We start from the raw sequence: 26,187 nt of genomic DNA, 5'->3' as shown, positions 1-26,187 counted from the left end.
TGACAATAAATTATCATTAGACTTGATTGAACTAAGGTTTGCTTGATTAAGGAAGGTAATTTCTGGTAGGCTAGATAACTGAACGCATGGTGTAATGATTCAGTTTGGGGAAACATACGAGGTCAACAATGAAGAAGTGTGATAAACTCAGAGGCACGTTAAATGTCAGCTGAATGTAAAGCTACCATTTTAGTTCCATAATCACATTAAAGCCATTTATTAAAACCATGTTGCATTTCAGTAAACATGTATCCAAGTTATTCTAGTTACGATAACGAGTGTTGGTTGGTGCAGCTCAGTTAATACTAAGAAAATTGAGCTAAAGATTATTAAAATCCAACTGACAGAAAAACAGTTCTGGAATTAATTCAGTCAAATGTGGGATGAAGGACAAGTGTCTTGCAATAAGGTTATAAGGTCATAATAATGTACATTTTTAACCTGTCATCCTGTTGTCAGAGGGCTGTATATTACTTTTGCCCGCTGGTCCATGCGTTGATAAATGGCAAATTGTGTAGCGTATAGTATTGTCAATAATCTCTTTATGCATTTTGAATCAAACAGTTCCTGAGTTGTTGTTCATCAAATTCTCAAGTAAGACCATGTTATCCAGTCTACAGTGTTGCAATGTACATGGAGGTGGCTGATTAGATCAGCCTGGGCTCGAAATGTTCCTTAACATTAATGCCAAAATAGTGCAGGAAATTACTATTGTAAATAACAAAGAGATTAACCACCCTTCCTTGACATTCAAAGCAATACGATTACTACTGGCAGTTCCACTCTGGAGACAGCACAGCTAAGTAACATACTTCAAGTATCAAAAAGGGATTGTGAATCGAATTTACCTTGTTTAAATTGCAGTCACATTTTAAAGTTCAGTATCAAGTGAGTGATCCCAAGACTTTGTTAAAGAAAAATGAAAATTATTCATGTGGCAGGAGCATTGACTTTGACATCATTCACAGGAGGCAACCATTCTAAATTTAAACTGAATGCTGCACTCAATTAAATTGAAAATACATTTTACTCAAAGGCAAACAATGCATTTCAATCACCTATTTTCAAAAAACTCCTACAATGAATAAAATCTGAAAGAATAAGTCTCCAGACTCGAGCAACACAAAATGTTGGAGTAACTCAACTCAATGGGGCAGGCAGTATCCCTGGAGAAATGGGTAGATGATGTTTCAGCTTGGGACCCTTCTTGAGAATGATCCAAAACGTGACTTCCAGGAATGTTGCCTGATCAGCTGAGTTACTCCAGCAATTTGGGTCTTTCCTTGATAGACCAGCACCATCAGTTTCTATATCTAGACTTGGAAGGTTGTTCGGCAATAATCCAGAAAGCCCCATTAAAAGTTCATTGATTGAGCAAGTTCGAATTATGTTTTGGCATAATGTCATGACTGTCACAATTTCCAATTTAAAAGGGCGCATTAACCTACAAATTTGCATCTCTTTAGTTCAAGGGGCTGTCCCGCTGCGGCGACCTAATTTGCGAGTTTAGAAGAGCTTGCGCTCGACTCAAACTCGCAGCATGGTTGACATGTGGTCCTAGGAGGTCCTATGGGAGGTCACTGTAACTCTCCTTCATGCCCGAGGGAAGTTCCCGAATACTTGCGGCCTCAGTTTGGTTGAGGAAAATTTTTCAGCATGCTGAAACATTTTCCACGAATAAAAATTGGTCAGCATGGTTCTTTTGAACTCATAGTGCAGTGGAGTGGGGTCACTCTGCAGTCAAGGTAGCCGTAGGCAATCTCCTTTGCTGACCGGGCATTGGCTCATTGGAGTTTTCAGAACCAAGGAAAACCAAACGGTAATGTTAAATGCCCGTTAAACTTTATTAAAAGTAGTCTGGCTTCTTAAAAGTGTCTCCACTCCTTCCCCCCTTCTCTGAAGAACTTACCGTATACCGTGCTGTCTAAACTCGCCAATTAGGTCCCCGCAGTGGGACAGGCCATTTAGTTTATTATGTGTCTTTGGGATATGGGACAAAACCGAAGCACCCGGAGGAAACCTACGCAGTCATAGAGGGAACGTGCAAACCCCACACAGACAGCACGTGAGGTCAGAATCTAACTCAGGTCCCTGCTGATCAAATGCAGCAACTCTATCAGCTGTACCTCTGTGCTGCCCCAACCCTTCCCCTCCCCTCATCTGACACAATTCTGTCTCATTTTCACCTATAGCTTTTGTCACTTACTCAACCTAACTTCCAATCAACCCCCCCCCTAACCCCTCCACCCTGCCCCCCCCCCCTCCTCATCTGTATCTAGCTATCACTTGCAAGGCTTTTCCAAGCTTCCCACTCCCACCTTTTCCAGCTTTCTCCCCCTCTACCGCAATTAGTCTGAGGCAAGGTTGTGACCCGAATCATTGCCTGTCCATTCCTTTCACAGATGCTGACTGACCCATTGAGTTTCTCCAGCACTTTGTGTTCTGCTGAAGATTCCAGCATCTGCAGTCTCATGTGTCTCTATTAAAATTGAAGTTATGAATCAAATTGTAAAATCCAATCTAAGCAACTTTTAAGAAAATAAATTCTAAAGGTCGCTGAATTAAACGGAGCATTTGTAAAATAAACATGCAAGTTTAATTAAGTGGTTTATAGAAAGAGTATAATTCCATTACTCTAAAAGTACCTAACATTTGGGGAGTTTGCTCATCATAGCATGTAAAAATCTCCTTTATATTCACTGAATGAGCATTTACACACTGGAAACATCTCACTTCGATGCTGTGGGAAATGTGGCGTCGAATTTCTTCCTCACACAGAGGTGGTCAGAGCAGAGATTTTTCACTTTTGCTCATCTCCATCTGCCCTCACTCATCATTCCTGGGTCAAAGCCATTTCCATAGAAAGATCCATGTCCCTCCAGCAAGATAGAGCTCAAAGTGGAGAAGCAAGGGAAAGCTGAACAGGGCTGCTGGATTAACAGTCATCAATGCCGATGAAAGATCATCAGCCTGAAATGCTCATTCTCTTTCCACAGGTGCTCTCTGAACTGCTGTGTATTTTCTTTTTATTGCAGATTTCCAGAACTTGCAGTGTTTTGTTTTAGGATTGCTGAAGACCGACAGAAAACAGGGAAAGATGGCTAAAATTGGACTTTAAATCCCAGAACTTTAATTATATCTTGGATGTGCTACCTTCGAACAACAAGTATTGTAGGAGTAATTATAATATCCTAATATTAAAGGATAATTTGATCAGAACAAAAATCCTTTCATCCTAGCAGTCAATGTTGTACATTCAATAATTTTAACTGAAAGCCAGACAGCAGATATTTGCATTCCTGAAATAGACAGTAAATTTAAATATTTTCAAGTAACAAATTTATTTTTTTCTTTTGCAGCTACGGACAACAAATGCTAAATAATATACTTGCTAATAATTGATCTGGCATTGCATAGTACTGCTTCTAAAATTATAGGTTGATGTATCCAACTTAAGGAAAACCAGCTTGATAGTAATTATAGATAGACATAAAAAACTGGAGTAACTCAGCGACATAGGCAGCATCTCTGGAGAGAAGGAATGGATGACGTTTCGGGTCGAGACCCTTCTTCAGACGTAACTATGATAGTTTTCTTCAAATGTACACTGTTATTTGGTTGCTAAGTCATGCGTCTCAAAAATGCTTTGCTACTAATCAGGTTATTCCTGCACTTATGTATGCACCAGCCGATGCCAGACGGGCAAATTACAATAAACACACTGGGTTACTTTGAAAATGTCTGCTCTGCATCCAATTCTAAAGCACAATACTTTTCAATTAGATGCCTATCCATTGTGGACGCCCAGTCATTGATTGCATTCAAAACTGAAATTGAAAGATTGTGGATATTCCTAGAGGAATCAAGGATATGGGCAGGCAAAACGTGTTGAGGTGAAGATCAGCCATGATTTTATTAAAAGGCAGAGCAGTCTCTGGATTGATTAGTCTACACCTGCTCCCATTGCATATATGCTTATATTACGGAAATTACAGAAGGAAATAGATGAGGAAGCGTGCACAGGAGGCTGCTTGTGGATAATGAGCTTGTATTTCAGGATAATGCTTGTCCTTTAAGAGTTTGTGATAAATCTAGATAGGTATTTAGAATCAAATTGTCAGCATGAGTGACAGCATCAGTTTGTAGCATCATTACAAGTGACACCAAAGTGTACAAATTTTGACAGGTCTGCTGACTCGGTTAATTCAAGGACAGTGACGCAACATTCATCTGAAAGTGGTGGTGCGATGCAAAAAAAATTAACTCTTTCTGATATAAAAGAATAGCCATTCAGTGAGCAGGTTTGAAGATTCACAATTAAAGGGCCTGTCCCACTTGGACGACCTAATCCACGAGTTTAGAAGACCTTAGATGAGTTGAAAAAAAATGTCAAGGGCGTGTTGACTCGCCGAAGTAAAAGATCTCCTGCGACCTCCTACGACTATGTCTACAACCTCCTACGACTACGACCTCCTACGACCCCCCCCCTCGACCTCAGTCTTCCACACCTAAGACCAACTACGACTAGCTACGAGTGGAAAATGATCACATGATAAAATTATGTCATGTTTGCATTTTTTTCTCAGGCCAGTTACCGACCCACGACTACCATCACGGCTGGAAAAAAAGCCGCGACTTGAGGCCACGAGTATGCGGAGACCACTCACGAGCATGAGGAAGAGTTACGAAGATCTCCTTCGAACTCGTGGCGACCATGCTGTGAGTATGAGTCAAGGTCAAACTCGGAAGAGGTCGCCAATTAGGTCGTGAAAGTGGGACAGGGGCTTAAAATTGCTCTTTTGCTGGTGAATAAATTGGTTCCCTGATGGAAGCAGGACTCAAGTAGACAATACACTGCAGTTAGAAACGTGAGATGAATAGAAAATGGGAAATTGCAAAGAAGTATCACATCGACTCCAGTTTCCAAGCATGGCTGCTATGACCTTTTGAGCTCAGTAAAAAAATAATTCATATTGCAAAAATAGTGTTCGGAAAACTTTACAACATTCGGGTTGAATTTAATTTATCAAGTGATTTTTTTTAAATTAGACGCCAAAGAATGCCACAGACCAAAGGAGTTCCTGATTTTGAGGAATATTATTCTGAAAAGCATCCTATTGGCACATAACAAGAGTTATAATTGAGCAAAGGCAGGGGGAAATTGCAGGAGAGTCCAATTGTTTCACCTGCTCCTTCCTCAGTCGCAGTGCGTGGATGGAATGGCCAATGATAGTTCAATCTTTGCAGAGACAAAGAAGATAATGACCAAAGTTTTAAATATTCATACACATCTGTTTCATTAACTGTACAAGGTACAAAGGAAATAATTTGTTTTGCTGACCCATAAAAATAACATTGATGACCTGCATTTTGCTTAGAGCTCAAATTATCTTTTTCTCTTACATTTCTGCTTAGAAGTAATGATCCCTCGATATAACTGCAGTTTCATCCAGTTTCCAACATCTGGACTTTGTGGTTTGGACAGAGTGGGTGAATGGCTTATCACAGGACATTAAGTATAATTGTCCTCACGATTTACTTGACAACTTGCTTCTGGCAGGTTAATTGAATGTTACTGAAGCACTCCCCGCTTTCCTACAGGACTCTCTTCTCTCAAGGGCAATTAGGGGTAGCAATTACATTTTAATGATACTATTACACTTTCTATGTATAATAGTTAGATACAATTTTCTGTTCTAGATTACTAACATGTCACTTTGCCATCCTCAGACATGATCACAATAGGAAGGTACCTTGTGAGACAAACACCGGGAATTGCATGTCAGCACCTGCTCTCCATAAGCCCAGGTGATTCCCAAAAGCTGGGCTTAAATTGCTCAATCAAGTTGCAAGCAGCTGCACACTGATTTTAAAAGAACAAATATAACAAAGTGTACTCATTAACAATACTGCTCACCATCCACATAAGTTAGTGCTGCAAGCTGTTTACATTGTATTAAATGTTCTACATTTAAGTTGTGCATTTTAATAATACAGTAATACCAATATCACAACAAAATGGTGCATCACCCTCTGCTTTTCTGGGATCAATCCTGTACTATTGAGTGATACAGGCATTTCAAAGTTCTCATCATATCTTGATGTGAAGTTGAATGTTTGGATAAACTGCTACAATTAAGCCTGGGTTAAGCTTTCCTCCTTTTGAAAACTACCTGGGTGTACTCTTAAATTCACCCATTAAAATCCTAAACTTCCATGCGTTAGCTGGTAATCAAACTTCCTACTGTTTACTGTGATTTTTTTATCACAGTTTATGCCGTCATTTCCCAGTGATCACGTTTCTAAATTAACTGTGCTTTGCCAACTGGCACACTCCACAATGTAAATTCAAGCTCAAGTGTCAAGAGTGTTTTATTGTCATACGCCCCGAAACGGAACAATGAGATTCTTACATGCAACAGCACAATAGATGTGTAAACATTCTACTCCAGTTAGAGTGTGGAAAAAAATTCTAATGTCTCATTCCCAGCTTCATATGTGTCTTGATCCGTGTACAATTTCTGAGTGAATTTCTGAGTGATTCCAGACCAGATTTTGTTTCAACATGTTAAACTTGTTACATTTGAAGAATTGTATTCAGTTCCAGTTGCCCCACTAAAGAAAGGATGTGGAGGCTTTGGAGAGGGTGCTGAAGCGGTTTACCAGAGTACTACCTTGATTAGCTAGTATTAGCTACAAGGAGAGGTTGGACAGATTTGGATTGTTTTTTCGGGAATGCCGGAGGTTGAGTAGAGACTTGATAGAAGTATATAACGTTATGAGAGGCATAGACAGGGTAGACAGTCAGAATCCTTTTCCCAGGCTGAAAGTATCAAGGACTAGAGGGCATAGCTTTGAGGTGGGAGGGGTAAATTTGAATGGAGACGTACTTTTACACAGAGGTTGGTGAGTGGACATCGATGGCCAGGCACTGTGGCTGCCACATTCCCCATTGTCAACTGTGTGCAATGTTTGCTTAACAGACCCTATTTCTTTCTTGATGTTTGTCCCCGTCTGCCAATCTACTCGTGTAGAGACCATTCTGCTGTTGCCTATTATTCATAATCAAATAAGAATGTTCTGGTTTCTCACAGACACCAATTGACCTCGCAAATTCTGATCAAATTAAAAATATTATTTTTTTCCACTCGAAATAGTAACTGAAATAATAAAATATAACTAGTTGGATATGATTAAATATCCTTCCCATCTTTCTAATCACTAAGCAGCAGCCTATAAATAATAACAAAAAAGCAAACACTGGTCTCATTCTCCAAATCCACTGGCATGAAATGTATCATTAATATAGAATACACTCTCAATAGGACTTTTTGTTATCATGCTCCCATAATCCTATTTATTAATAGTCCTGCCTTAAAGCTCCTTTACTTATTTGTTGCGTATGGACATTTCTAGTTCTATATTTCATGCCCAATGAATATCCATCTGAACAATTTATGATTTTATTTCGAAGTCACGTGAGTGACTATGTGAAGAGCCCGCCAGCCCACTTGGCAATACGTCGACGCATGGCGCTGGAATCGGAGCAGTTCGAAACTGCTCCGACAGGTAAGAAGGAAAAATTTTCTTTACAGGAGCTGCTCGGAAAACAGCGGCAGCGGGCCCGGAGAAGCTGGCACAGCTTCTGCAGCTGCCGCCGTGGAGGCGGGATAAAAATAGCAACGGCCGGCGCGGCCGGCAGAGGTCAACGCTATGGAGCCGCAGGAGCTCACACTGTAAAAATAGCAACAGCCGGTGCGGCCGGGGTAGTTGAATGCCGTAGAGACTCCGGTGGGAGCTGGCGTTTAAATCTAGCAGCTATCGGCTAAGGACCGGACAGCGGCCGCTGTACAGGCTGTACAGAGAGAAATGCTCAGTGCACCGGAGGCATTAACAGGCGGCTTCAGCCAAATGCCTGTGGCAACACCTGGCTCAGGGCTGCAGTATTTCTCCCACTCTGTTGAGGGGAGTATCGGAGAGAGGTGACTCCGATTATGATGCCGGCTCCACCGGTTCATATGGGGGCTAGAGGCCTGAGGAAGCAACACCTGGTTCAGGGTTGTGCTCTATTTCCTCCCCTGAAATACTCCGTTAAGGCTCCAGAAGGGAGCAAGGACTCGGAGTCACTAGCAGGCGCAACCTGTCTGGTAAGTACAATAAATAAATGAATAAGCAAGCAAACAAATATTTAAAGGGGCTGCTGAGAAACCAGCAGCAGAGGACCACGGCAGTGCGAAAAGCCGACGGCCATCCGTTTCCTCTTCGGAGTCGCTGGCAGCGCCGGTCTGCACAGCTAGATCCGATTTGGCTCCTAGAGGGACCAGCTTGGCAACCCCGAGTTGGGCAAAGCCAAAGCCAAATCTGTGAGACAAGTCCTGTCGGACGATTCGGGACAACAGGATTCTGTCCCCACATCTATAGCAGATGTGATTGGCTGTTTGTCTCAATTGGAACATCTGATGGATCAGAAGATGGCACAATATATGCTCCATGTTACGGAGGAATGCACAGGCAGTTCGAGCCATATGCCTGTGGCAACACCTGGTTCAGGGTTGCAATATTCCTCCCACTCGGATGAGGGGAGTGTCGGAGATCAGTATGGAGCTGACTCCGAATATGAGGATGTGCCTGAGACCCATGCTTTAATGCATGATATGCGGGAGTCGCATAAGGAAGAGCAGTTGCTCTTGCCTCTAAATTTGCTGTTCCCTCTGGGACGGGCAAGCCACTACAAAAGGAGTTGGCCAGCAGCATCAGCTACCTAACATCACAGCAGCTGAAGGAAGATGTTATGTTGGAAACGGCTGGAAGATATCCCAGTCCGGGAAATTGCAAAACCTTGGATGTTCCCATAGTCAATGCTACCATTTGGGAAAATATCAGGAGCAGAACAAGGTCCAGAGAGATGAAATTACAGCGGATCCTGAGACTATTGTCAGCAGGTATTACGGCCTTTGCTAGGTCAGTGGATGGGGTTCAGCTGTCGGAAGCACAGCAGGATGAGATGGCACTGTTGTGCAATACTCATTTCGAGATTAACTGCTTCCATAAAGATGGCATTAAGCCAGAATTAAACCCCAAGTTTGCAGTAATGGCAGACATGACCTGTCCAGTGAGTCCTGCTGAGGTTCCATAGGAACAGCTGGTCAAAGGAGCAGCCTGAAAACCAGGCTGGGAATCAACTGGTCGTGTGGCCTGCACAATAAAGCTCCAGCAAGGCCTGTAGATCGAAGAAGTAGTCTGTTCCATTCAGCTCAGGAATGCTGGCAGGCGTACCTTGCACAGCAATATCACTTTTGAGCTCTGGAAACGAGCTGTTGGCAAGCATGGGGCTGAAGATGTGGTCAGACAGGGTCTGTAAATGGAATTTCGCTGAAGCTCCAACAAGCAGGTCGACCTGGGTTCAGAAACGCTGGCAGGTAAGGTCTCTTTATTAACCTCTGTAATACTCCAAAATGGAGCAGTCTGACGGCCCAGGTTTGGATTTACTGGCAGCATGAGCTGTCTAGTATCTTTTCACTGTCTCTGGGAAAGATCAGGTTGATGCAGAGACATTGGCAGGGTGCCTTGCATAGTAACCTCTGTAAGTTCCAAGTAGGAACAGCTTGGTTACACTGGTTCAGGGTAGACCATCTTGGAACTGCCGGCCATATGGAACATATTGACTAGGAAAGCACTGCCTCAACATCTGTGATTGAGGTTATCATGCTGCTCAGTAGAGTGAAGTAGTTGAAGTCTCCCTCAACACATGATTAAATTTCTGCTCAGTTAGTGGAGTTGTCTGTTCGTTGAAAACATCATTGCCATCCTCTCTGGGATAGGTAGCTACTAGCAGGAAGCCAGTCTGGCATATAGTATTATATCTGACCTGCAGGTTCATGTTGCGAATCAAAAAGGTATATATAATAATCTGTAGGCTCTCAATACCAGCATTCTTCATTGAGTGGCTGGTCGAAGAGATTGTGTTGCGCACACGGGCGACTCAGACAGGTGGTTTCAGTCAGAGGACTGCGAAGCAATTCCTGGTCCAGGCTTGCATTAGGCTAATTTCCACTCTGAGGAAGAACGCTGAGGGTTCGTGGTGATTCTAATAGTCAAGAGTTGACAGGGAACTCGTATTCCCACATCAAGTGGATACGGTGTTTCAGCTATAGTCATAAGGTTCTGATTATGTGTTATCAGCGAATTGAATGAATAACTAGATAATGCATCTTTCGTGGCAAGAGAAGCCAAAGATTTCCGTCCGTATGGTCAATAGAGGAACGGTGGTTCCAAGTGAAATCAATGACATCTCACAGAGGATGAGTAGTCTGCCCAAGAACAAAAGGGGTATACTTCTGATATTTCTAAAGATTGTAGGAACATGGAGCATGCCAAATCAGGTTAGGATTTGACTAATCTGATCATGTGTTTGGTTACCCAGTTTGAGATGAATGATTGGCTTTCAGCAATTTAGCTGATTCAGAGAATTGATCTTGAAGATGCATAATTTGCCATATCTATACACGAGAGGCACAGATATATTTGGTGTTTGATAACAAAGCCAGTGGTGAAAGCTAATGCTGCCCTACTCAGATCAAAGGGCATTGTGTCATCAAGTTTTAGATGACATGCAAAATGTGCAGCTGATAAGACTTAGGGGTTTATCAGTAGATGCCTCTTACGATATTAAGGATGAGGCATCTTGAGACTTAAGTGTGCCAACTTTGCTTATTCATTCAGGCCATGATAAGGCGGTTAAAGAAGCTCCTATTTACTTGTAGTTACGAGTGATGGCTGGTGCAGCCTTTTTCTCGGGCAGCTAGCTCTCCACAATTGTATGGGAAGTTTGTGAACAAGATATGTGAGTTAATTTTAAACGGAAGTAACAGAGGTTTGTGTTGCTTTCAGTTTGGGCTTAGAGATGCGATTATGTGATAGCACAATTGACACTGCTTGTGATGTTTTGTCATTCTTTATAATTCCATAAGTGGGACAATAAATAATTGGCTATTCACCCGCTGTTCACTAACGTTATTCAAGGGTTTTTTTATATGACTGCTCTAAAAGCCTACAGTCATCATAGTGTGCAATGTATATCAGTAAATTATTATGCAGATATTCATCTACTGTATTCCTAATGGGAGCAGTATCTTTAAGTTGATTATGCTTTTAGCAACTGATTTCAGCACAAAGAACACAGTCTTTACTCAATCTCTGGCTCAGTGTCTGGGTCATAACTAACATTAGGGTAGCTTGTTATGGGAATGGCTCATAAAGCAAAACGGGCATACATTTGGAGTTGACAGCCTACCCACCAGATCGGAGATTGGGGGTTTTATTATGTATACAGGTACACTGAGCTTGCTAGTACCTATGAGATGAAAGGTAGTTTCTTCATTTAATTTAATAGTCTCTCAAGAGATTGCTGATGGCTCATTAGCAGTCAATAGAATGGATAATTTCCTTTCATCATAGAGCAAGAGGCTTACATAGTGCGTGTTCAGAAGTTGTAAAATTTGGTTGAATATGTCTGGATATTTGCAGATAGAATTCTGAACAGTGTTGCATGAGTTATTGTCTAACTCAAAGCCAATTGGGACTATGGTCCGATTAAGAGCAATGGCCATGTATGCAAGTTAGCATCATTGTATTAATAACCCATGTTTTCTGCCATTTATGGTTTTATCTGTTTAAGTGTTTCACGCACAGAATTGGGTTACTGCATGAAACCACAGAGCTTTGAAGTCTTCGCATAGTCACTCACGTGACTTCAAAATAAAATAGAAGGATTAAACGAGAACTTACCGTTTGAAGTTTGATCTTTATTTTATGAGAAGGTGAAGTGAGGGAATACGTGCCCTCCACTCCCAACCCTGATTCTCATAAAAGATCATCCGGTAACTCTAGTCTCGTTAGTCTTTCTATAGTTTAAGTTCTGCAACTGGTCTGTGGTTTCATACAGTTGCTCTGAAGATTGATGCGCATGCGGGCTGGTGGGCTCTTCACGTATTCCCTCACTTCAAACCAACCACCACCAACAGCCATTTGCAGTGCTTCACTTCAAACAACCACCACCAACAGCCATTTGCTGTGCTTCACTTCAAACCAACCACATTTTCATTTTCAAACCACATAAGGGCACTCAAGGTCAATAAAACCACACTCACATTTTAGTAGACATGTGTTCAGTGTTATTCATAGCACAGACTGAGAGACGTGACCCTCTTGCTCCCCCATCTTGCAGAGACTGTCTGAGGCACACAACACTTCCGGGTTTTGTAGCCCCTCCGGAAGTGGTGTGGCCTTCAGGAGAGAGAATTTCAACATTTTTGAAACACTAATAACTCTTATTTTTCATCGATGGGAAAAATCTGCTTGTCCTGCGCAGCGGAGGGGGACTCTGAGTAAGATGGCCAAAAATCACAGCCGTAAGTGGCAACGTTTTTTCTAAAATCAATATACAGAACAGGAAGTGGTCAAGATCAGACATTTAGTAATATAGATAAACAATTTTATTCCCAATTCAAATGCAAGACATGGGCCGCAATCCACCCATGCACTGCTAGACTGGACATGAATTTATCTGGGCCTTCATCTCAGTCCATTTGTGCTCCACCCCAGGATTCAATAATGCTTACAGCACAAGGGCAGGAGCACAGATACTCCTGTAGCCAATCTTCAGCTCATTCCTGGCTTCCAGATGGCAATGCATAGTTGCAGAGATCAGGAATGAATGGCCCAAATGCTTCCCTGGGTAAAAACTGGCTAACGATGAGTACTTCCCAGCCCAGTATTTTTAATTTGGAATTCTGGACCACTCATCCAGAGACACAAGTTCAATTCCCACCATTTCCCAATATGAAGCTGCCTAGTGGGACCAGCAATATGTCAGCACCTTCCATCTGCTCTCCATAAATCCAGGTAGTTCTCAAAAGCAGGAAAGTGTAGCCTGGACTTAATTATTTATGAAGTAGTAGTTTATCCATGTACTCAACCTCAAGTAAGGATATGATGAAGATTTTGGAGTGCCTCTCTCACTAATAGTACAGGACTGATCGCAGCCTTCTTCTCCCCACTCCAGTCGGGCAGAAGGTATTGAAGCTTGAAACTGCACTACCACGTGACTTGGGAACAACCTCCTCCCTCTGTCATTAGGTTTCGGCTGCAGAACCATTTGGCATATATTTATATGTAATTTATATTGTTGCATCCTCCAATCAGAGTTCACCAAATGAGAAGAGGGAGGCATTAATAATTACTGCCCATTCTACTCTTTGGAAAGCCCATAATTTCTGAATGACCTTGGTCTCAGGCAGACAGAAACCCATTCCATTGTGTCTCTTCAGGCTACATAATTTATTTATTTTCCGCTCCTTTGCTTATTGATTTATTTATTTCAGCTCAAAATAATCTCTCTTCCAGCTCAAATTATTTTAATCTTTGTTTTACCACTTTATTATTTATCTCATATCCATCTTCTAACTTTATTTATTTCCAGTTCCTTTCTTTGGATGTGTTATTCATTTAACGTGCACCATCGTTTCCATGGTATACAGTAGTTATTTCATTCCGTCCTCCACCAACTTATTATTGGCAGGTTATTTGTAACACTCAAAGGCTGGCAAGATCTGTCCTACTGAACACATATTGGGTTTTATGATTCCATTTAGATACAATACAATTCAATTTATTGTCATTTGGAATTTAGGCACTCTTCCCCCGAGAGTGCAGTGGAGAGATAAGGTTTTTTTTGCCTTCCATCACAACGATGTGATGGATGTTTGTGTAAACTGTGTTGTGTCTCGGGTCTTTTTGTTTTGTAATGTATGGCTGCAGAAACGACATTTCGTTTGGACCTCAAGGGGTCCAAATGACAATAAATTGTCAGAGTCAGAGTCAAAGTCAAAGCCCCCGGCTGGCGATGGCGATTGTCCCGCGGCCATTAAAGCCACGCCGGGTGATGCAAGGTCGCACACCGGGTCTTGTTGTTAGAGCCCCCGGCGCGCGCTCGCAAAGTCCCGCGGCCATTCCAAGCCGCACGGGGCGATGGTGTAAGGCCCCACTCAGGTGCTCTTCAACCCCGCAACTCGGGCGGGAGAAGTCGCCGTTGCGGAAGCCCCGAAAAGCGGTCACCCAGCAGGGACCCGCGGGCTCCCGGTGCTGCCGTCCGCCAAACCCGCAGTTGCAGCCTCCGAAACTCCGGAGGTCGGGTGGCAGCAGTGCTCAACCACAGCTCCACCCGCTCCGGACTCGGCCAGCCCCGTGACGGTGAGTAGTCGGCAGCTCCGCAGCTGGAACCCCAGGTCGTTCCTGTTGGAGGCCACTTCACGTTGCAGCCCCAACGACAACGGAGACCCGACAAAGAAAAGGTCGGGTCTCCCGTGCAGGGCAAAGATTTTAAAGTTACCCCCACCCCCCCACACACATACCCCAACAAAAAAATAACAAAAACTACATAAAAACGAGACAAAAAATAATAAAACACAGATGGACTGCAGAGGCCGCCCACCGAGACCATATGCTCTGATATCCAATCTTTAACAATGGCTTTTATAAATGTAACCTCTATGGATATTACATACTTTCTTCTTGGCATTTATAATCTTTCAGGCATGCTGCAATTTTCTACCATTAGTACTATCTTATCTCAAGAATATCCATGAAGTCCCTTCGCATGTTTACTTATTTGTCATACCCTCACTCAGAATCACCCTACATCCAAAGTTCTTGTTTCCATGAGCACAGCAATCTCTTAATGCAATATTCAATTACCAAATTTTAATTGCCATTCTGAGTAAATATTTACAATGCTGAAAAATAGATTTTTGGTTTGGGATGTTATAGAAACATATACAATTATAAAAGGACTGGCCAAGCAAGATGCAGGAAAAATGTTCCCAATGTTGGGCGAATCCAGAACCAGGGGCCACACTTAGAATAAAGGGGAGGCCATTTAAGACTGAGGTGACAAAAAAAATTTCACTCAGAGAGTTGTGAATTTGTGGAATTCCCTGCCACAGAGGGCAGTGGAGGCCAAATCACTGGGTGGATTTAAGAGAGAGTTAGATAGAGCTCTAGGGGCTAGTGGAATCAAGGGATATGGGGAGAAGGCAGGTACGGGTTATTGATTGGGGACGATCAGCCATGATCACAATGAATGGCGGTGCTGGCTCAAAGGGCTGAATGGCCTCCTCCTGCACCTATTTTCTATGTTTCTATGTAAAGCCATTTTAATTTAGTGTACTTTTTTCACAGCTTTAAAGCTATTTTTTATTCCTTTCTAAATTGTTTCAAGGTAGAAGTAAGTGTTTTAAGTGCAAAACATTTGCTTTGGATGGGCACATTTTGGTTCATTGAATTCAGAATGATTTCCTTAGAGGAACTCCACTATCCTTGAATTCCCCAGCCATATTTAAACCCATCTTCACTGTAGCAATATTTCTCAAGCACTTAAAACACAAAAAATTTGGACTGGATTTTAATAACCTCTAAACTGACATCAAAAAATTGATCCCATTGTGACAACTAGCATTTAAGGCCTCATTCATCTACCAGTTGGAGAATTGATATTCCGGTTACACGATCAAACCCAGATAAATTGCTCAATGTGTTGGTTTTTTATACATAATTTCATGAATAGTTTCCTGGTAACTCCAGCAATTTATTTTCTGTCTAACCAATAGAGGTTTATCATCCAGTCAATTTCTGGTAAATCGAATTCTCCATCCAGTATCCCTTATCAGATGGCATCTAAATTTCTGCCCACAGTTCTTGATTATGGTTTACACCTTGGCTTGGACACAAAAGTAGTTTACTTGTACAACCATCTAATGATTCTCCCAATGCAATTCTGTTTCTTTCTATCAATTTTTATATCCTTATTTGTGCCTCACTGCTGAAGTTAATTTATTTTGCCCTATCAGTTCCTTTTTTCCCTGATGAAAACTATTTCTTAAACAACGTGTGTCCTTCCAGTTCTGTATTTCACTGATTGGAATCATTCCACCTAGCCACCATTGTTCTTGGCAAGCGTCTGACAATTATGTCGGCTAGGATCCAATGCATCTGACCTTCCCTACGAGCTTTATTTTTAGCATCAATTTTCACATATACTGTAACGTATTACATTGTTAATACAGAGTATACCTATAATGTTTAGCAAATGCAGTGGTACATCATAGAGGTCAGACCTGTTTGGCTAACGCTGCACATTCCAAGGATACATTACATTAAAATGGACACATAAAGCAGAATTATTGGTTTTGTATTTGTGATTATTTCATTTAAGTAGGGCAATAAAGCTCCCTGCAACGATGGACAAAACACAAAACAAAGAACAGATAGCTGTACACAAATATATCCTGTGTGGAATACAATACTCATGGATGTTGTGCACATTAAATCCACTTCATTCCATTCTTAAATTGAATTCTGCCTGAGCAATTCCCACTTCCTAATCTATGACATCTATTATTTTCTAATACTCTTTGTAAAGCCATTTTCTTAAAGTGTTTTTTGATATTTAATTGAAATTTATGACTTTCTATTTTACTTTGTTTAAATTTTTATACAAGAGTCCGACTGAGTAGAACGCTAAAACATGTCTTACTTACCCGCTCACTGTTGGCAGCAACAATGCTATCTGCTCTTTTCATGATGAAATCTCAGTTATTCTGTTTTCTTCAGACCTGCTGATTTCCAAGATTTCAGTCACAAATTAAATCCACTTTGATCCTTTGCTGAAAATAAAATTATTTATTTAAAAATTACTTAATTTAAAATAACATAAATGAGCAGAATTATTAAATTCAAATCATGATATCAAATAAAAAGCTTTAATAGATGTTATTCATAGTTGAAGTCTGAAGGGCCTGTCCCATTTGGGCGTTATTTGCGCTTCATTTACGCGACATCATTTACGCGTCATGACGCATGACGTGCACGGCACGCGCATGGCATGCATTACGCGCGCATGGCGCGTGGTGAGACGTGGTGGCGTAGGCAGTGGCGCGCGGTAGCACAAGGCGCCCCAGGATTTTGGGATTCTCAAAATCCGCTTGTGCCACCTGCATGATGCACAAATGACGCCCAAATCGGACAGGCCCTTGAATAAAACATTTTGACTCCAAGGATTAGAAAACTAATGAACATTTATGATTTGTAAAACTAATTGTCCTTAACATTTATGATATAAATCGTAAACACTGCTGATGAATTCAGCCTGTAGGGTTCATGGAAAAAGTGCAAGTATGCCACAGATCTTCAGAATAAACTGTTAGGCCAACCATTCTTTTAAATACAAGCTGTAATGTCAATGAACCAGAAAATAAATGATGCAAGCAGAGTTTTTTTTAAACATAGTTTTACACAGAAACTGTTCATTGGTTTACAAAATTACAAATGTTTGCAGATAAATATGAGAACAATTCTTAAATCTCTACATAGTTTTGTAGGTCAATCTCTTCTTCTTGCGTATGGCGTGCACAGCCTAAAGTTGTAGGACAACTTGTTCTATGCCGGGTTGATTGTGCCTGCCGGGTTGATTGCATTTGTCGAAACAGGGCGGGCCACGTGAAGGTTGCAATCTTCCACCCCGTAGGTCAATATAGATTTGGGGAAAGAAAAGCTTTTTTCTTAGTTTAAAAATAATCCGAATTCCTGTATCTGCAGCCCCTTATGTATTTTTACAATACAATATACAATACAATATTTATTCATTGTCATTTGAACCTCAATGAGGCTCAAACAAAACTCTGTTTCTACAGCCATACAAACAAAACAATTTCTACAAGACACACAAACAATTCATTTCACACAAACATCCATCACAGTGAATCTCCTCCTCACTGGAAGGCAAAGTATTTTCTCTCCCCTGTGTACCATTTTCCTCCCAATGTTAAAGCCCCAGGCGGGCGAAGGTAAGTCCCACGGCCGTTAATGCCGTGCCAGGCGATGTACGGCCCCGCTCCAGGTCTTAATGTCTCAATGTTGGAGCCCCCCCCCCCCCCAGCGGGTGTTGGCATGTCCCGCAACCATTAAAGCCGCGCCGGGCAATGTAAGGCCCCGCTCCGGGTCGTTCCAACCCCGCGACACGGGTGGGAGAAGTTGCGTTGCAGGAGCTCCAAAAAGCGGTCTCCCACCAGGCACCCGCGAGCTCCCGATGTTCCAGTCCACCAGGCCTGCGGCTGGAGCCTCCGAGCTCCGGAGTCGTGCCGCTGCAGCGAGCCACCACCGCTCCCCACACTCCGAGGCCGGCCAGCCCCACGATGATGAATAGTCCACAGGCTCCGTGACTGGAGCTCCCAGGTCATTCCGGTTGGAAGCCACTCCATGGTACTAGGCCCCAATGACAACAGGAGACCCGACAGGAAAAAGGTTGGGTCTCCCGTGCAGGTAAGAGATATTTAAAGTTCCCCCACCCCCCCGTCCCCCACACATACACAGCCAAAAACAGTATTAAAGAACACAACAACTACATTTAACTGGACAAAAAAATTTTAAAAAGACAGACTGGCTGCAGGGGCCCCTGCGACGTGAGTCACGCCGCCAACCGTAAAACCATTCTTCATTATTCAGGATAAGGGGGAAATCCTTTAAAACCGAGATGAGAAGAACTTTTTTCACACAGAGAGTGGTGAATCTCTGGAACTCCCTGCCACAGAGGGTAGTCGAGGCCAGTTCATTGGCTATATTTAAGAGGGAGTTAGATGTGGCCCTTGTGGCTAAGGGGATCAGAGGGTATGGAGAGAAGGCAGGTACGGGATACTGAGTTGGATGATCAGCCATGATCATATTGAATGGCGGTGCAGGCTCGAAGGGCCGAATGGCCTACTCCTGCACCTAATTTCTATGTTTCTATGTTTCTATTCCCCATTATATTGTTTGCCTTTCTTTGCAAAGGAAGGTAATTAAGAGAGCAATCGTGATAGGAGATTCACAGGTTAGCGGATAGACAGACAATCCTGTGGCTGTAGGCAAGCGTACAGGATGGGATGTTACCACAGTCAAGAATTTCACCAAACAATTGCAGAATAATTTGAAGCGGGAGTATAAATAAACATAATTTATGGTCCATATTGGTTGTGACAACATAAGCAGAAATAGGGATGAGGTTCTGCAGGCAGACTTTAGAGAGCGAGGAAAGAGATTAAAGAGCATAGCATCACTGGTGAGGGCATGTTTGGAGTACAGTGGTCAGTTTTGGTCACTCTGCTATGAGGAAGGATGTCATTAAGCTGGAAAGGTGCAAAAAAGATTTACGAGGATGTTGCTGGGACTCGAGCACCTGAGCTGTAAGTTGTGGTGTGGGAGGCTAGGACTTTATTCTTTGGAGAACAGGACAAAAGTTTGAGAGGAGCAAGATTCAATAGGACGTTGAGGGGCAACTTTTTCACTCAGAGTGTAGTGAGTATATGGAACAAGCTGCCAGAGGAGGTAGTTGAGGCAGGTACTATAACAGCACTTAAAAGACACTTGGACATGGATAAGAAAGGTTCAGAAGGATATAGGCAAAATGGATGAGGCATCTTGGTCGGCATGGATGAGTTGGGCCAAAGGGACTGTTTCCATGCTGTATGAGACAACAACCTTTCTCTCAATGTCAGCAAGACTAAGGTGATCGACATCAGGAAGCGAAGCGGCACACATATCCCAGTTTGCACTGATGGTGTCGAAGATGATCGAAAACTTCAAACTCCTCTGAGTCAATATCACCAACACCTTCTCTTGGACCACCCATATTGAAGCAAGGCCCAAGAGGACACACCAATGCCTCTACTTCCTGGTCATTGGTCGTTCTCCTCTGCCACGATCAGAGTCTCCACTTTCCGTTTGGTGACATCGGCAACATCTCCGACTCCGCGCCGCGCCGGGCTGCTACCGGTGCCTCCGAAAATTGTGTCCAGTTGGAGACCTCCGCCTGCCATCTTCAGCTCCAGTTAAGACGCAATGGCGCAGGAAGGGGTGCACTGTTCTGGGAAGTGACAGGAGAAAAGACCAATCCACGCTGCGCTGACTGGCAGGAGAGGAGATCGATCTGTGCATGCGTGGTTTTTACGATATTTAAACCTCGCTGACATACATTACACCACCTATCGGAACAAAACTTAGTGCACTCACAGCACAGGAGAACGGTGAGTAAGCTGGCAAAAAATCATAGCGCTATCGCAAACTGTTTTTGTGCAAATAGAAAGTCCACGCAAAGCGGAAGATAACAAGATCAGAGTTTTAGTTATGTATAGATAGATAGATAGATTTCAGTTTTAGACCATTCATGATGTTGTTTTATCTGAAGACTAATAAAGCAGTACCAGCAATTACTTTGCAATGAAAGAGGGATTTCTAGACTACAATGCAACAGGAATAAGATGACTATATCGTTTTGGGACCATTGATTAGTTGACAGCAAGGTTGGTATTTTCAGAATTCGATCATTAAACTCAGAAAGCAAACATACTGTGGTGCTATGCTCAGTGTTGGAGACTTTTCCATGACAATAATTTTGATATTCTGAGGATAGTTTCCTGTCACAGCACAAACAGCAGCAATCTGTGAGACAAAGCCATAACAAAGAAATGGTGTTGCTGCAAAATGCTTCAACCTCCAGCAACCTCTATGGGAACAAAGAACAACAAAACGCCAGAGTCATATTGAGTGATGCTTTTAACTATAAATCCCCTTTTCTTTAATGCGTGTCCTTAACTGGCTGGTATATATTCAGTCGTTCTCATAGAATTCAAACTATCCAGCAGAAAGGAATATTTCATGGATTTTCTGAGATACAAAAAGGACATGTTATCGCACATGTGTAATGTAATTGAATGAAATACATTCCAAATACATTTTCACTGTGGTACATTTATGTTCGAGTCAGTCTTCAAGTGAAAACTGGATCATCGTTGTGGGATATTCTGGTCTACTATTGATGAAACAAATCAATATTTTACCCTGCAAATAGTGTAATGTTTATAATTGCAATGGTGTCTGAACTCACTCAATCTGTTTATTTTTTTCTGCTGTTCTTCAGCAATACTTCTCTCTATCTTATTGGACAAATTCAACATCCTTTGAAGCCGTTTCTGTAGACCCACTTGCAGCAGCTTCAAACCCCCCCCCCCATAAGATAAAGATGTGGTCCCAATCTCCCAACATTACCATGTTGTGGCCCTTGCACTTTATTAACATGTACTTTTTCTGCAGCTGTAAGGTTGCTTTCTGCATTCTGATGGTTTTTTCCTTTGGATTTCTGTTGCACTTGTGCATGGCTTGATTGTACTGATGCAGTGATTTGATTGGAGAGTACCCACAACAAAGTTTTTCATAGACAACAGCCCTTGAATGAGGCATCCACCCTTCCTGAGGTCATCACCTCTATTTTACAGTCTGAAGAAGGGTTCCGATCTGAAACGTCACCTATTCCTTTTCTCCAGCAATGCTGCCTGACCTGTTGAGTTACTCCAGCATTTTGTGTCTATCTTCAGTATAAATCGGCATCTGCCACTCCTTCCTACACAGCCCTGAATGGCTGTTGCTGTCACTCCATTTACTACCCAGCTACTGAGCACTCAAATGTAAAGATCATACCTCTGATTTCATGGATCATCATACAGGGATCTTCAAACTAAGCAAGGTAGAGAGAAGGTAAAATTTCATCAAGGTAGTCAAAGCATTTTGAGGAAAGAGTGACTATTTTATTTACTCCCTGAAATAACAAATGTTTAAACACTTAATGCAGTTGATTCAATAATATATACAACTCTAACTCTCATTAGAACAATTGTTATGTGAGTTAAATCACATGAAGGAGAAGAGACTATATGCTTGACTGCTTCGGCTGGCATTAATCTTCTAAATGGGAATTAGAACTCTCTTATGTCCAAGCTTACAAATGGTATTTTGCAATCCACAGCTTCCTGGTTAGATATGACTTACAAACAATACATAAAAGCATCATTATGGATTTTTAATGCCTGCAAATGACCATTGTTATTAACCACCCACAGCACATATACCTCACAAAAAAATATTTCAATTTAAGTATTAAATTTGCCTTTAGATTTAAATATTAATCATTATATATAAAGAGCCATTGCCTATTTTTATAATGGCAATAAAGAGGTAATTTTATATTCAATTCCCAGTATGGAACCTGAAGGTGAGAAATGTGATTAGAAAAATAAACATACCTATTTTCAATTTGGGAAATCTTTCTAAGTGTCTCTGTCCATTTTGTGGTGATGACCTGCCCTTCTGGAAATAGGACTGGACACTTCCTGTTGTGTCCAGTTGCCTATCGGCAAATGTCTAGCATCCATTATTTATTTCCCTCCTGAAATTTGATCAAGGTGTTAGAACTTGCAAACGTTCCAACTAGCTCACAGTTCAACAAGGAGCGCATCATCTGAAAGTAATGAGTACTTTCTCATTAGACGCTGCACAGCAGCCTCCTGCACAGATACAATGAGACATGGCTTGTTACAGGTCAGAGTTGACAGGTCAGTGGGAATGGGAGGGAGAATTAAAGTGACAGAAAAATGGAAGTTCAAGATCACTCAAATAGACTGAAAGTAAATGTTCCACAAAGCAGTCACCCCATGTGCATTTGTTTTCTCTAATGTAAAGGAGAAGACATCACGTGCCCTAAATACAGTAAAGTTAGGAGGGAGGGAGGGAGAGAGATGGAGAGAGAGAGGGGGAGAGGGAGAGGGGGGAGAGGGGTGGGGAGAGGAGGGAAACAGGGGGCAGAGGGGGGAGGGGTTGGAGAGGGGGCTGAGGGGTATGGGAGGGAGGTTGATCGGGAGGGTCGATTCGCGAGGGGAGAGGGAGTTTGCTTTCCCTTTCTCTTTCTCTTTCTCTTCCTTGTTCTGGCGCCTTGGGAGAGGAGGGGAGAGATCCGACCCGGAGGAAGAGAGGACACAGTGCTGGGGTAGCTCAACTGGTCAGGCGGTATCTCAGGAGAACGTTTCGGCTCAGGCTCCTTCTTCAGACCTAAAGAATGGAATCAGAAATTGACCAGGTCAAAGTGAGAGGAGGCTGAAAATTGGTAGCAAAAGTAATGAAATGGTTGCAATCCTCATCGGTGCAGGGTGCAGCACCAATGGATTTGTTGAACTACCGGAATAAAGTTGTGAGAATGGGCCTGGATAGGACTGAAACAAAGGCTATTCCACATTTCCCACAAAAACCCAGACAGAATGAGAACAAGTTCAGCCGGCGAATAAGTGTGTTGGTTGAGGGGAACTAGTTGAGCCTCTTGTTCAACATATTTTGACATTGAACAACTTCTCCTTCAAGTGGACTTTCCTCCTCCAGAACTATGGGCATATTGGAGGGCCCAAAGTTGTGGCTGCCTTTCTGGAGATGAGTGGAACAGTCTTTGTTTCACATCCGGAAGTGGCGGCGCTGCCCAAGCAGCTGCGGCTCGCCTGCAGTCCGTCTGTCTTTCCTTTTCTTGTTTTCTTTTTGTCTTGTTAGATGTTTGTTTTAGTCTATTTTTAGTTGTGAATATGTGGGAGGTGGATGAAAGTTTTTTTAATCACTTCCTTCAATGGGGATGCGACCTTTTCCTTGTCGTATCTCCATCTCCGTCTGCGCTGATGTCTAATATCGTGGAGCTGGTGGCCTCCAACTGGAATTGACCTTGTGGGCTCTGGTAGCAGAGCCTGTAGACTTACCATCGCAAAGCTGGCGGACTTCGGAGGTTGTGGTGGCGCTGTGGCGGCGACCCGACTTCGGAGCTTCGGAAGCTTCGGCTGCGAACCCTGTGGACGGTAACATCGGGAGCTCGCAGGTCCCTGGTTGGTGACCGATTTTCAGGAGCTCCCGCAACAGCAGCTTCGTCCGTCCTGAATCATGGAGTTTGATTTGGCCCATTCGCGGAGCTTAAAATCGGCCGCGGGATTTACCATCACCCGGAGGGGGATTCAACATCGAGAGCCTCGATCGCCTCAACGCAGCGGGAGAACAAGCAAGGAAGAGATAAGACGTTTTGCCTTCCATTACAGTGAGGAGGTGCCTGGAGATTCACGGTGGTGGATGTTTGTGTTAAATTGTGTTCATTGTGTGTTTTGTTGCTTTTTCCCTGTCATGACTGCATGGTACGAAATCTCGTTCAAACTTGTTTGAATGACAACAAAGGAAATTCAAATCAATTCTACCTGGGCTCACTAGTTTGATCCTGACAAAGACTTATCCCACCCCCATCTTCATTGCAGCTTACCCAACTTCTTTTGTCACCTTCCCAGTTCTGGGAAAGGGCCTTCACACAATTTATTTCCACTAATGTGGGCAGACCTGCTGGTATATCCAGTATTTGCAGTTTTTATTTTAGATTTCCAGGGCCTGCAGTTTTTTGCATCAGCAATTACCAGCTCTCTGAAAGATCACTCGATCAAAGGGTGCATTATATGTAAGAAGGAACTGCAGATGCTGGTTTAAACCGAAGTTTACCTTCCAAACTGGAGGATGTTCGGCAGCTGTGGCGGGGCCTGAATGCAATCACCTCCCACAAGGCGAAACCAGGAGGCAGCTCGAATGTTGGCGAAACAACACTCCCTGATGAGCTCAATGCGTTTTACGCACGCTTTGACAGGGAGAATACTGATGTGCCTTCCTGAGCCCCCATTCGCTGTGATGGTATTTCAGCCTCAGTCACAGAGGCCGACGTCAGGAAATCAGAGGAGTGTACCGTCGAAAAGCGCCTGGACCTGATGGTATACCTGGTCGTGTTCTAAAAACCTGTGCGGACCAACTGGCTGTAGTTTTTATGGACATTTTCAACCTCTCATTTCTGAGGTCCGAGGTTCCCACCTGCTTCAAAAGGGCATCAATTATACAAGTGCCCAAGAATAGTAAGGTGACGTGCCTCAATAACTATCGACCTGTGGCACTAACGCCTGTGGTGATAAAGTGCTTTGAGAGATTGATCATGGCGCAAATCAACTCCTACCTCGACAAAAACCTGGACCCACTGCAGTTTGCTTACCGCCACAACAGATCAACAGTGGATGCAATCTCGCTGGCCCTCCACTAAGCTCTGGACCACTTGGACAACAAAAACTCATGTCAGGCTGTTATTCATTGATTACAGCTCGGCATTTAATACAATCATCCCCTCCAAGCTGGTTACCAAACTCGCAGAACTGGGTCTCTGCGCATCCCTCTGTAATTGGATCCTCGACTTCCTCATTCACAGATCACAGTCTGTTCATATTGGTGGAAATGTGTGAGCCTCGATAACAATCAGCACGGGAGCACCTCAAGGCTGCGTGCTCAGCCCCCTGCTGTACTCACTCTATAATCATGACTGCGTAGCCGGTCACAGTGTGAACTCCATCATCAAGTTCGCTGACGACACCACTGTTGTGGGACGTATCACTGACGGGAATGAGTCAGATTATAGAAGAGAGATCGAGCTACTGTCCATATGGTGCAAGCACAATAACCTGGCCCTCAACACCAGCAAAACCAAGGAACTGATTGTGGACTTCGGTAGGAGTAGGATGGGGACCCACAGTCCCGTTTATATCAACGGATCGATGTTTGAAAGGGTCAAGAGCTTCAAATTCCTGGGCGTGCACATCTCTGAAGATCTTTCCTGGTCGGAGAACACTGATGCAATTATTAAGAAAGCACATCAGCTCCTCTACTTCCTGAGAAGATTACGGAGAGTCGGTTTGTCAAGGAGAACTCTCTCTAACTTCTACAGGTGCACAGTAGAGAGCATGCTGACCGGTTGCATTGTGGCTTGGTTCGGCAACTTGAGCGCCCTGGAGAGGAAAAGACTACAAAAAGTAGTAAACACTGCCCAGTCCAGTTCCCTTTTGAACACTGCCCAGTCCATCATCGCCTTTGACCTTCCTTCCATCGAGGGAATCTATCGCAGTCGCTGCCTCAAAAAAGCTGGCAATATCATCAAGGACCCACACCATCCTGGCCACACACTCATCTCCCTGCTACCTTCAGGTAGAAGGTACAGGAGCCTGAAGACTGCAACGACCAGGTTCAGGAATAGTTACTTCCCCACAGCCATCAGGCGATTAAACTCGGCTCGGACAAAACTCTGAACATTAATAGCCTACTATCTGTTATTTGCACTTTATCAGTTCATTTATTCACGTGTGTATTCACGTATATAATGGTATATGGACACACTGATCTGTTTTGTAGTCAATGCCTACGTTGTTCTGTTGTGCCAAAGCAAAGCAA

At 43.0% G+C, this 26,187-nt stretch overlaps 1 protein-coding gene across 1 annotated transcript in view; it reads right to left on the bottom strand.

Annotated features, from left to right (window-relative positions):
• Positions 1–26,187, bottom strand: part of LOC116981787 (cAMP-specific 3',5'-cyclic phosphodiesterase 4D-like) — a 197,243-nt gene that overhangs the window by 83,232 nt on the left and 87,824 nt on the right. The window contains exon 2 of the mRNA XM_033034915.1: positions 16,596–16,721. Coding sequence (XP_032890806.1) covers positions 16,596–16,637 — 42 coding nt within the window. The 5' untranslated portion in view covers positions 16,638–16,721. The remainder of the gene's footprint in view (positions 1–16,595; positions 16,722–26,187) is intronic.

This window comes from Amblyraja radiata, chromosome 1 (genome assembly GCF_010909765.2).
Source record: "Amblyraja radiata isolate CabotCenter1 chromosome 1, sAmbRad1.1.pri, whole genome shotgun sequence".
Classification (NCBI taxonomy): domain Eukaryota; kingdom Metazoa; phylum Chordata; class Chondrichthyes; order Rajiformes; family Rajidae; genus Amblyraja; species Amblyraja radiata.
This window is presented reverse-complemented; position numbering and strand designations above follow the sequence as displayed.